Source organism: Drosophila yakuba, chromosome 2L (assembly GCF_016746365.2).
Source record: "Drosophila yakuba strain Tai18E2 chromosome 2L, Prin_Dyak_Tai18E2_2.1, whole genome shotgun sequence".
In the NCBI taxonomy this organism is placed as follows: domain Eukaryota; kingdom Metazoa; phylum Arthropoda; class Insecta; order Diptera; family Drosophilidae; genus Drosophila; species Drosophila yakuba.
Genome location: NC_052527.2, coordinates 19,616,733 through 19,629,116, shown reverse-complemented (window position 1 = coordinate 19,629,116; position 12,384 = coordinate 19,616,733). Strand labels below are relative to the sequence as shown.

Sequence of the window (12,384 nt, the reverse complement as noted above, 5' to 3'; positions counted from 1 at the left end):
GACTGTCCGACAGCAGGACAAGAGGAGTGGATAATGAATCCGATTTCTGTTTTCTGTGGCTGCACCCGAAAAAGTAATTAACAAATGTTTGTTTGTTTCACGCAAGTCAAAAGCAGGACGACAAAAAAGCTTACGATGCAAGCAGCTCCTTCGTCCTCGGCTCGTTTCGACTGCTTTTGACAACGGCAAGTGGTTGCACCCGTCAGGACCACCCAGCGACCAGGCCAAAACGAAAAGCTCCCAACCAAACGACCCACTGCAGTGCAGTTTTAATGAGCGCGCCACCTGGCGGCGGCTGCTGTCATCAGGGGCCAGTTGACGCTGGGATGCGACCGCAAACGGAAATCAATTTGCCACGGGAGCAAAACCGAAATTGCCAGTTCAATGCGTTTTCGATTGTCCATTGAGCAGCTCCGGCAGCTCAATTTTGTCCCGCTGCCAAAAGTCATTTTCTAGCGGGCCAATTGCTAGAAAATGACTTTTTGACTGCCCGACTGGCAAACCAATTCTACGAATCCGAACGCCTTAAACGAGTTGGTTGTAATACTGATTATATTCTATAGCTTCCAAACAAATGGATAAATGAATTAAAAATAATAAATTATAGTTTCGATGTGTAGCACGCCAATTGGGAGCATGTTACTCTCTCAAAAAGAGGCCCTCCCTAAAACGGAGATTGAAAGAGGAGCTGCTTGCGAGCAGCAGATCACCTAAAAATTAGCAGTGGAACGTGAAAGACAAATAAAACGATATAAAAGGTAAAGCGAAGGTTACATTCGGATATTGACTGTTGTAACGAAAAATTATCTATTACTTGAATTTGCAATACTACACAAAATATACTTACTCCTTATGGCCAGAAAATATTTTTTTTGCCGACTCTTTTGGTGCGCCTTGTCACTATTTGAGCCGGCATCCACAGTTTTTGCCCCTATGATAGTAGCTTAAAGGCGCGCTGGGATGCAGATATGCATTCGAGTGCGACATTGCAAGCGAGGGCAACAATGAGATGAGATGAAATGAGCACCCCACCCACCCGTGCAGCGCACTGTGGAAAGTGGATGTTGCCAAAATCAGCACCATCCATTTGGTGCTGTTTTTCATGTCATTCCGCCAATTGCGACTCCAATTTCCATTCCTGTTGTTAACAGGGCGTTGTTTTTGTCACGAAAAATGCAAGTTTTCCATTTGCGGTTTAACTTGAGAACTTGGTCCTTTGTTTTCCCGCTTCAGCTGGTTTTTGCACATAAACAGTAATATTTGACATTAAACTGAGAAGGGTCAACCGAATAAAAGATGCCAAAAAGAAAGGATAATGGCACGGGAAAAGCCATGCATATATCGGGAGCTTAGGTGGCCGCAATTAGCTATTGTAATTTGTGTGAGTGCAGTTTAATAATCTGAATGAAATATGTATTTAAATACAAATAGCTACTTACCAATTCGAGCCTTAGCATTGAAGAGAACAGCAACTAAGTGATCAAATAAAACCATCTTTATTTGGCTTCCATCAATACGCACACTGTCAACTTAAGATCACACTAAAGTTAAAGCTACGGCTAATCATTTTAGTTGTACAGACAAAGACGAACACAACAATGAATCTGTCTAGAAACCACAATCTTAACAATAAATCGTCGAAAACCCAACGAAAGCAAACATTTAGAATCCAGCTTAGAGTAGATATATATATATATATATATATATATATGTATAGATGTATGTAGTATATAGTCCTGTTGGGTATGCGAGGAAGTGCTCGTTGTCTATTTACACTTTACTTAGGAATAGAGGAGTATGGGTCTTTGGAAATGCATTTGTCTTTACAGTTACAGTTACGCACTTAACATAGATGTATGTAGGTGTATGTGAGTAGGTATATGCGGTATGCTGAGGACCTTTCGCTGTTGATTTGCTAATCGATTCGCTAGATGTGGGTTCCGTTATTGCCGAGTCTGAGCCGGGACTCTCATCCGTCTCAATTCCCGCCTGAAGTCCATCTCTCCTGCCACTGGCCATCCTATCACCGCACCGCCCTGCCGAGATGTCGAACCTCCAACAGGTTCCACAGCCAGTTCTCCCAGTTCTCCCAGGCGCCCAAAACCCAATAACTTGGCCACAACAGCAAAAACATAATCGGATGCCAGGCAAATGGTCCGCAAGCCGCATCTGAAATAAAACAGAACATAACAGATTGGCTTAGGCGGGGCTAGAGATTGAAATCCGCTTCGGAAAGGGCACTCGCCGGTGAAATTAATCTTTGAATTAATTGCTTCCAGCTTAGCGCAGAGCATTAATAAATCGCTGCCGGTCAGAGGGCCAAACACACGAGGATAATAAGGTGCCGGTCCCTTTTCGCTAACTTTGATTTAATGCCCTACAGTTTATCACTGTAATGGCGGGTGTACAAATGTTTCCCCTGTGCATATACATATATATGTATGTTTGGCTTGTAAAAACAAAGAGGAAAAGATCTTCAACCCGCTTGGGTCTATTGCCCCTTATCTGTCTTTCTGTGGTTAATTTTAGGCAGAGCTTACCTATTAACGACCGCACGTTTATTTTATTTATTGATTGCTTTGATTTTTAAATATTCTAATGTTTGAAACAGTGAAAGGATACTTCCTTCTTTTTCCATGAATAAAATTGTAGATTTATAATAGTACTTACTTGAATGTATTAAGAATAGTTCGTTATGCCCGTCTCCATCCCCCGGCTGATCGAATGGATACATATTCATATCGGGGGATCTGCCAGAGGCCAGAAATCTGGGACGATCTTCCTCTATTAGTTTTTCGCTTTCCTGCGCGTAGATTTCGTGTATCCTTGCCGAACATTTCAACTGTAAAATGAAACGATTGTTTTGGTAGGCTCCACATATGGTATCGAATGCCAGCTCACCTTTAAGCGACTCTTGATGAAGTGATGCACTGTCACCACGAATTTGATCTCCAAAACCGCCGACTCTAGATGCTCCGCCACGTGTCGCTGAATGTCATAGATGCGAAGGTAATTGGGTGGCACCTGTATGTCGTTGATCCACCAGGTGAGATTCGCAGCCGGCTTGGAGTAATCCGATGAGCAGTTCCCATTTACAACGTCCCCCAGGCGGTATCTTGAATGGATGCCGGTAATTATGGGTCGTTGGGTGGGCAATTCTTGGGGAAAACACTTGGGGGTTAGAGGAAGGGTGGTACAAAAACACTTGCTTACTCACCAACCACCTCCATGTCGGCGGCCACGATGGAAGTGTCGAAGGTGGGTGCGTCCGCGGACACTTCGCAGGCAAATTTGCCCGATATCGAGGTGGGAACATTTCGCAGGAGAACGTGGCTGGCATTCGATTGGGCAGTCTGCAGAGTGTAGTTAATTTGAAAAGTAAATATGAATAAATAATCAAATCGCAACTAATCCTGCGATATGGTATATAGTATAGTATATATCATAATAATAAATTAATTGTGATCAGATAAACAGAGCTTATAAGGCAACCACCAACTTTTTTCTTTAAGCTTTAACGTAAGTGCTTACATAAGATAGGCGTAACCTTCTTTGCTCTGCATCGACAATATTTAAATATTTTTATTTATTTTTATTTCATGCGGTTTTTGTACTTTTTCCCGTTTCAATATCGAAATGTCAGCTAAAGTCAACAATGAGAGCGCAGCAAATGGGAAGTCAAAATTGTTAATTAAAACTTTTTAACATGCATAAAACCAACATGGATGCACACATGAACATCGAAAACAGGTCGATTGTTTGCAATCCCCCCTGCTGCGACTGCTGCTGTCGTTAATACCATCAGCAACATCGCAGTAGCAGCATCTGCAGCAGCAGCAGCAGCAACAAAGAAGCCCATCAGCAGTACTTTGCTTTCAGTTATTTAAAGCAATTTACATTGGCAACTTTTTGCTTTCGTTGCTTTGCCCCTCCGTGTCTGTCTTTCAGTTTCAATAAAGCCCGTCATCATCATATCACAGCACTAAGCGAGTGTTGCCAACTTGGCTATTTATAGCAATTTAAGTATTTTAATCGGGATACGGCAACCAAAGAGGGAAACCAAACGTGGAAGACTAGACTATATACGCCTTTATAAGTTTTATTCTTTAAATGGGTTAAATCCTTTCTTTATCAAGTTGTCGCTGTAAAACCCTTTGCTTTCTGTACTTTTACCACTTGTAAACATTTTTAAATTTTATTGTCGATCGCTGATTTATTGGGTTCACTATTATACATACTTAAACATTTTAGCATTATGTGACAACACAATGACCCATCTTTTTTTCCTCCATAAATGTAGATAGGAAACATTCTAGCCTTTTAGGATAGACTTTAGCCACTTGGTTGTCATCTCTGCACTCACCTCGACATCGATTTCGTTCGTTTTGGTAAATATTTTCCAGGCCGGATTCTCCTTGGGGGTATAGCGGTAGAACTCCCGCCTGCCCCGATACCATTTTACCGTGTAGAGCGTGTCGTTCTCGATGTCATAATTGCAGATTAAAAGCGCATTATCGCCACGCTTAACGGCGGACGGTATGCGAACGTTGACGTTCCGCAGCCCCACAGTGAGACCTGGAAAAAGAGGACGGGAAAAGAGGAACGCTGTAATGAGTTGTTGCCATGGAATCGGAGTAAGCTGAGCAGAAGCAGCCCGGAGAGGCTTAAATATGACAAGTTATTGTGGCTTAATTATGATCCCCTACAGGATTACACGGGATTCCACGAGTACGGCACAACTTAAACTGCTCCTCACCAAGGAGTAAATCATGGGGAATAAGCCCAACAATAAACAAACTTTAAACATTTAGGTAAAACTCACACTTTTTACACCTTCACACCCAGAAGTATATTGCGACATCTTAAGGTGTAAGTAAGGTTTATGAAACAAAACATCTGTTAAAGAATACTGTGGATTAAAATATTTTAATTTATTTTATTTATTTTATTTATTACTTAAGGTTAAACAATCTATTTGAGATCTACAACATTTTGTGTAGTAACTAACCTACATATAGTCATTATTAGTTGTTATTTTTATTTATATTTATTTCTGAAATATTTTTCTTTTAAAACTCATTTATTGTTTAACGTCTATACTTGTTTCGCAGTGTACCGCACCTCTGCTGCGTTGAATAAAAAGTAGGTCACCGACCATGAAACCCCTGAAAAAGGCCGAAAACAAAAAACTCCACATAATACGAGCAGCCCGCGTGTGTGATAGAGACAACCATAAGAGTCGCCCTCAAAAAGTTGATTATTAAACACAATTGTGTGATCAGCGGATGGAGCGCGTGCCTCGAGCTGTTCGCCTGTTCGAAATTATAAAAAGCTTCCTAGAAAATTTGAAACCGAAAGTGAATGCTTCAGAAGGGGCTGACCCTCCCCGAGAGAGCCGTAAATCATATAGAGGCTCGATTTTTTCTGTTACAACCTTCGCTCGTCAGCGAAGTCAAGTCCACCATATAGGAAATCGAGTTGGGGCAGGCGACCAGGTGCCCAGAAACTTTAGATGGAGCCCTTTGTCAAAGGTTGCTGGGCAGCTCGGCGAGTTCATTGACCTCCGGCAAAGAAGCAAAGATTTTGTGGCTGAGATCACATTATATCAGATGACGAGCAAGTGTTAGTTTATGAGTGCGTATGTGGTGTTCGGGTATCTCAAGTGGATAGTTTCTCTGTGGTGAGGGCAACCTTTGAATACAGTATGTAAATGAATTCATCACAAGATAAATTTGCAAAGGAGTTTGGTTAGATATTATTATAGTAGGGGGAATGGAATTTGCCATGCCACATCATTCAATTTAACTGAATGCTTCTCTAATGTAAATAGCTTATACTACATCATCTTTGTTGCTTTTTCGAACATATTTATTAGGTATTTTTGTTTATGCCAAAACCTCGCTCAACATATTCAATCATCTACGAGCCAAGTGGCTAGTAACCAGGACTTGCTTGTTCCTATTTATAAATTGTTAATACTAAATGGGAAAAAAAGAAACAGTAACCGGTTTCTAGGGGCCCAACGTGGGGTCTGTTTAAACAATTGCTGGTCGGTCCCCAGTTGGCAACTCAGCTCGTCGTCGACTGTTCGCGGTTCGTTTCTGGTTAACCTTGAATGCTAATTGTTGTTTCACGTTGATTTTAATGGCACTGGCTGCGTAAGGTGCGCGTTGTCGTTTCGTTTTGTTGTTTCATATCAGCATAAAAATTTCATGCTGCCCCGTCTGCTTGGCAGCTGCTTTTTTCCATCGCTGAACGCCGGATCGAAATAGTACGAAAAAACTAATCTCATCCATATTGCCGGCTTTTCTAGCCGGCCGCCGTTTGTTGGCCAGCACAAATTTGCGTAAACAGAGCACTATTTGTTTTGCCGAATGGTGAGAAGGGTACCTCTTGGGACGGGGAATTGTGAGCGTGCGAGCATAGAAAGACTATTTAGAAACCGTTGCTGTTCTATTTTGGCCAGGCCAACAGAAGAGGGCCAACAGCGCTGCTGCCAACTTGGCGGCAAACGTATTTAACTTAAGGAAACCTTGGGCTCGTCGTCTCGATCGAACTGGAAAACCTTGGAAAACCAGAAGCGGGGATCGGTTTGGAAAAAAAAAAATAATAATAACAACTGCAAATGAATCGGAAAGGAGTCCATGAAAATTCAAAGGGCACTGGATAAGAGTAGGTAATTATAGTAAATAATATTGAGTATTGAGCTCGGTGTGCGGACACGTAGAAGTAATTTTGAACTATGAATAGTAAGAAGCATTATTAGTCTTGTTCTAATTCATACAGGCGCCATTATCCCCGGTTCAGCTGCTAAACGTGAACAGAAAATGAACTCAATGTTGAATACGAAGTTCTCAGCTATAAATTTCCAAAAAGATCATTATGAAAATTATATACCAGATGAAGCTTTATACTTGTAGCAACTTATCTACTTCCCCAATTTAGGTAGCTAGCTCATTGATATCCTTGCCTACGTTTCTGTCGTATCGTTGTTACTGTTGTTACTTGCAATGCCCATCTTGCAGACTTGACTTGACTTTGTATCCAAAGTCATAACTCCAGTCCTAAGGTCATGTTGCTTGCACCTGATTTCACGGAATCCCTCGCCGATGCTCCACACCGTGTTGCCACTTCAGCGCTGCATTAAAACCAGCATTACAAGCGACCTGCTCTGGACGTCGCTTTCAATCGCCCCTCCCTGTTCACAATCATTGCTTTAGTTTTGACACAAATAAAAAAAAACGAAACACAACGAAACCAAAAAGGCAGCGATTGGAAAACGAGGCCACCAGAAGCGAACGGCCAACTGGAACTGAAAAGCGAGCCACTTGGCATTATGTTGGCCTGTTACTCGCTGCCCCTATATTATCGATCATGATTTGAAAGCGAAAGTGAAGGCGGTGGTGGCGATGAGCTCAACTCATCCACCGCCGCACAGTGTCACATCGATGCTTTGATAAAATCGTAACAATGTTTGGGGGAGCTCGGTTCGGGTGGATTTATTTTATTTCACTTGTGAAACAATAATAAAACAACAAAACAAGGTGTACGATTATTTCCAGTGTAGCTATATAAGTCTTTTAAGAATGCGGAGCTAAGTATCTGTGTAGTAGTATTACATAAATGTTATATAAAGCTGAGATCAGCTATAAGCTGATTTAGCGTAAGACATTAATATGTATGTAAATGCAGAACCAAATAAAAGTCAACATATTCAAACTAAAATTAAAAAAAAAAAAATTTAAGTTATTTGCATGCGTTTTTTATATACTGATCCATATATCTCAAATGTGAACTTTCAATACACACACAATGTGAATGTTTCTTTGTTGCTTCGGTCCACTGTGCGTGGCAGATACAGATACATTCGCAGATACAAACGCAGTGTGGATTCAGATACGTTTCGTTGACTAGCTCTGTCTGCTCGCCTGGTCGTCGAGCAAAGCCGGCTATCGATTTCTACATAAAAAACGAAAGTGAATTCCATCCGGACGGCTGCGCGTTGGATGCTCTTCGCTGACCCACTTTTTTGGGCGCGTTCGCTGACCTCGGTTGGCCCAAGGTTTGACGCTTCAAGTTGAGTTGAGTGGCCGCCAACGGTGTCACGTTCAGGGCCCGTCCCTGACCCACCGAGGGCTCCACCAGCACCACCGAAAGCACTGGCACCCAACGATCGACGATTGAAAGAAAAATCAGACGTCTGTTGCGCCAGCCAGGCGATCAGCAAACTCAGCGCGTGACTCTGTAAAAGTAGTGCTTTTTTTCGGCGGGTCAACGAACCCGGGCTCCAAATTTCGGAGATCGTTGACCGCCACGGTGGTGGGTGAGTGAGAGAGACCGCAGTTGGTGGTGTGAGCGAAACCGCAAGCGAACGACTATTGCGTCTGAGTGAGAGGGTGAGTGCAATGAGAGCGAGAAACGAGTTGCTCGTGTTCAGCGGCAGAGAAACCGCTGCTGACACACTTACACTTTTGCTTCCCTCAGCAATCAGTTCCACAGTACGCACTACATAGAGAAAAAAATATTCTTACTTTCTCAGCACATAAATTAAAAAAATAAATGACAAAACTAAAAAGGAAAACCCATCGTGGGGTTGATGCTTGATCTAAAAGCTGTAACTTTCAGTTAAGAATTAGTAAATTGTAGATCAATTATTGTGCTTCTTCACAATATCGAAGTTTTCCTGTAGCTTATTGCATGGTAGCCACACTAAACTTTGTATTTAAATTACGAAGCAACAAATTTTTACTCAGACCGACAAAATTCATGACTATATCCCAGCAGCTAAGAGTCATTAAATTATAGTTTTCCAAAGAAGACGCCCGAAAAAGCAAGAGCAGCGCTGGAAATGTTTATAAACTTTAATGATCGCCTACCCCTCATGCAAAAAACATTATTTTTTTGTTAAATACGAAATCATAAACTTTTTATACCAAGCGCCCAGAAACCGTTTGAAAGCCGTTTGTCGAGTGCATCTTGCACGCTCCTCCACTTGAGTGAATAAGTGCCAAGGTTGAATTTGACTTGTGTAACAGAGCTATGGAGCACGGGGGGCGTCAGCGGAGGGGCAGATACCCCGCTCATAAGCTATGACACACACAGCTATAAAGAGATCGAGAATGATGTCGGCACCAGCCCTAGAATTCCCAATTTCCGAGTCGGTCGTTGCGCAATAGCTTCAAATACATTTTGTATCCGGGGAGCCTAGAAATCAGCTCCTCCACGCTGACCATTTATCCAAAATCCCAGGCGTTCAGTGATCTGGTGGAAGTACTTACGTTTTGGATAAATGTGATTTTTACTGTGCACTTGGAGAAAACAGTAATTATGAACTTAAATAACATTAGGGCAGTTTAAGATTAGATTTAAAGCAATGCCCTAGTCATTTTGTTCTCTTATAATAAGAGAACTACAAGCCTTAAATTAACGAGTTTAAAAAATATTGTGTATACGAAAACTGAAATCATGTTTTTTCTGTGTTTGTTTGTTTGTTTTTATTCACCATATAGCCGACTAGATATTTTCCCAAAATTTTTGAGTAAGTGTATATTTGTTATGAATAAAATATGAGTAAGACAAGCCTTATAAGCAACTTAGAACTTTGAAATACTTTATCAAAACAGCTTCGTCAACAAGATTGCCACAGATTTTTTCAGTGCTCTTTTGTTAAACAAATTAGTCTAAAGCTTTGTGAGAGTGCCAATAAGCAAATTAGCCCAGTGCCAGACCCCCATTGGTATAAAAAGCAAACAGATAAATACATATGTACATATATATACATATATTTCTATACACGTGCGCACACAATCAGTATCTGAACACAAACCCATATCGGTGTATGAACGAGCGTATGTCGGTAGTGTGCGAGTGTGGATTCAGTCATATTGCCACTTATCAGTGGGTAGACATCGCCATGCTTTTAAACGCTGCTCGCCTATTCGAATTAGTACAAAATAATACCGTATTTCCTAGAAGCTTACGGATTCACCGTTACGCCGTAGTCTCCCAATGGATGTGAGAGGGACGGCAAACAGCGAGGAGAGCAACAACAAAAGGGCAATTTAGTACGCTTTCCGTACACACGTTTGTACATATTACGCATACGCTCCGCTGCCTCGATCATAAACAAGTGCCGGTCGCCCCTGGGTGTGTATGTTTTTATTTTGTTTATATCAAAATTTAACAACAATTCGGATGGAAAAGTTTAAAACATTTTAAATAGTTTGCTAATAGAACAGGCGACCAGCACATTGAAATAGCTTTCGGTTTCACCGAAAAAGCAAAAAAGGCACCCGGTCAACGAATTGAGTTTCACATTCTCGTCGCTGTTTCGGTTTTTTCAGTAAAAGTTATGCGTCATCAGTTCCGTGAACTCAACAAAAGCTGATATGCGTGTATGCGGTAAAATAAGTGTGTGATAAGCATGCGATTGTGGATAGATCGTCACCAGCCGCTAATTTAATACGCGAATCAGACCCGCTTTGGTTTCAGTTCCCAGTAAGAGAGCGGTTATTTATGTATTTGCTTGCGTTTAATCCCGTTCAAGTACATATGTAGGTCGAAATTCTGGCTTTATGAATTTATGATTGATTTGTTACATGAACTGGGTGATTGGAAAATATTTTCTGTGAATTACTTATGATGTGACACAAAGCCTTCATGAGTTTTACTAATTACAAAATAGTATAGAACAATCTTTTTACAGAGTAAAGTTTCTTAATACCAATTCATCTTTGATCCAATCCACGTATGGGGAAATGTTGAGAAATAGAGCGGGTCTAGTATCTGGTTCCCAGTCCTTTCCCGATAATGCGAGTCCAGCCAGGACGTATCGCCCAACAAAACAGAAAAGTCCGCCTCCAACGTTGTGGGGGCTGAACTCGTTAAACAAATCGGCTCCACAAAGAATATTCGTATCGGAATACGATTCCGGTGGCAGTTCAGCGCGGCAGTCTTCACGGGTCATGACGGCGTAGTTCCTGAACCACAGGATATCCGATTGGTTGGTCAAGGATAAACTCTGGGAGGGTTGTCCCCAGCCAATGGTCCGGCAGGACTCCTCGATAAAAACTGACTCCTGAAGAGGCAAGCAGATGGGTGAAATATGCGTGCCAAAGAACGGGGCATCCAGGAGGAAGAGGGCCAGCTGCTCGTGGATCAGGATGCTCCTTACCCCACGGCTGTAATGCGGTTTGCTCTCCACCGTTCTGAGTCGATCCCAATCGCCAGCCACCACAGAAATTTGATCCTCCGGTGTGTTCTTAATCGGATACGCGGCAGTGATCACTACATCGTTTCGGATCAAAGTGGCTGCGGCTACATATATCCCATCGGCATAAATAGCTGCCATCCATGGACTATCGCCGAATTGTGTTTGGAAAGTTTTGTTGGTGGGAAAAGTCTCCTGACCAATGGAACGCAAGCCGCACGTATTCAACCCACTCAGATTCAAGAACTTATCCTAAATAAATAGTTTAACAAATTGGTTTTTATTTTCGTAGAACTCCATTTTAGGACTGCAATTTTTAAATGAGCTTTTGTAATGGAAATATTTGCAGAAGCAATTCCGTTCTTACTTTTTTTTCTGGTCCCGATGTGGTTCGCTCTTCAAGATTTTCAGGTCGTTCGAGACCCAAATCTTCATCATCGTCATGTTCATAATCATATTCTTGGGGCAAAGAAATCGCACAAATCTCACAAATCGCTAAAGTGGAAACTAAAAACCGTGTAATAAATTCTGGGTGGAATAAGGTCCTCATGATCGGAGGCTAAGATTTTAGAGATAATTTTTTCCAACTTCGCCAGTCGGAGGCTGCCAGCAAACTGAGATGAATCAATGGGCAAGTTTTTATTAACGCACAATCAGGTTATTATACAGCTTTCGGGCGGGTAATTCGTTGCGAAGGAACAGCGCAAGAGTTATCGTTCATTACACGAATTTTAATATCAACTGGACCAGCAAGGTTTCTCGCTTTGTAAGATTAAATCCATGAATTAGGTTTCCTATGTACACAAAAGCCGTTCACAAACTTATGTGAGTTCATAAAGTAATGTTTGTTTGATGTTGAAATCTATACGCCTCTCTTAATACCAACAAGATAGTGTTGAATTTAAAAAATGTTGTGTGGGTTTTTGTGCAAAGTCAATATAGGCTTTCCGTTGTTTTTCATCATATTGGTTCCTATTCGGTATACGCCAGCATTTTAAAATTTATAGTTGCTGTGCTAATTAAATTAAATCGGACGACTTTATTAATATATAGCTGGCCTAACTGTTTTGTTTTTAATTTTTTCTTTCCGCATTGATTACAGACGAAAAATTTATTGAAAATATTGAAAAAGTAATACATGTTTCGTATACATCAGTGGATTTTTTTAACACATA

The 12,384-nt window shown here is 41.4% G+C and overlaps 2 protein-coding genes across 3 annotated transcripts in view; both read right to left on the bottom strand.

Moving 5' to 3' along the window:
• Window positions 1-1,473: 1,473 nt before the first annotated feature.
• Window positions 1,474-12,384, bottom strand: part of LOC6528957 — a 60,696-nt gene continuing 49,785 nt past the window's right edge. For both annotated transcript variants that reach the window (XM_039370384.1, XM_002089953.3), the window contains 5 exons: window positions 4,364-4,575; window positions 3,218-3,353; window positions 2,902-3,158; window positions 2,671-2,842; window positions 1,474-2,169 (listed from right to left, as the gene is read on the bottom strand). In XM_039370384.1, coding sequence (XP_039226318.1) covers window positions 2,024-2,169; window positions 2,671-2,842; window positions 2,902-3,158; window positions 3,218-3,353; window positions 4,364-4,575 — 923 coding nt within the window. In that variant the 3' untranslated portion in view covers window positions 1,474-2,023. The remainder of the gene's footprint in view (window positions 2,170-2,670; window positions 2,843-2,901; window positions 3,159-3,217; window positions 3,354-4,363; window positions 4,576-12,384) is intronic.
• On the bottom strand, window positions 5,847-12,307 carry LOC120320536 (phenoloxidase-activating factor 2-like). Its single transcript, XM_039370385.1, has 2 exons — window positions 11,577-12,307; window positions 5,847-11,461 (listed from the first exon to the last, which is right to left on the bottom strand). Exons 1-2 carry the CDS (start codon window positions 11,757-11,759, stop codon window positions 10,700-10,702), a joined length of 945 nt encoding a protein of 314 aa, XP_039226319.1. The 5' UTR covers window positions 11,760-12,307; the 3' UTR covers window positions 5,847-10,699.

What these genes read in the sequence shown, in the direction of transcription:
- LOC120320536 (XM_039370385.1), bottom strand. Translation starts at nt 11,759, where the DNA reads ATGAGGACCTTATTCCACCCAGAATTTATTACACGGTTTTTAGTTTCC. An exon ending in CATCGGGACCAGAAAAAAAA is followed by an intron (nt 11,462 to 11,576) that starts GTAAGAACGGAA and finishes CTATTTATTTAG; the next exon opens with GATAAGTTCTTGAATCTGAG.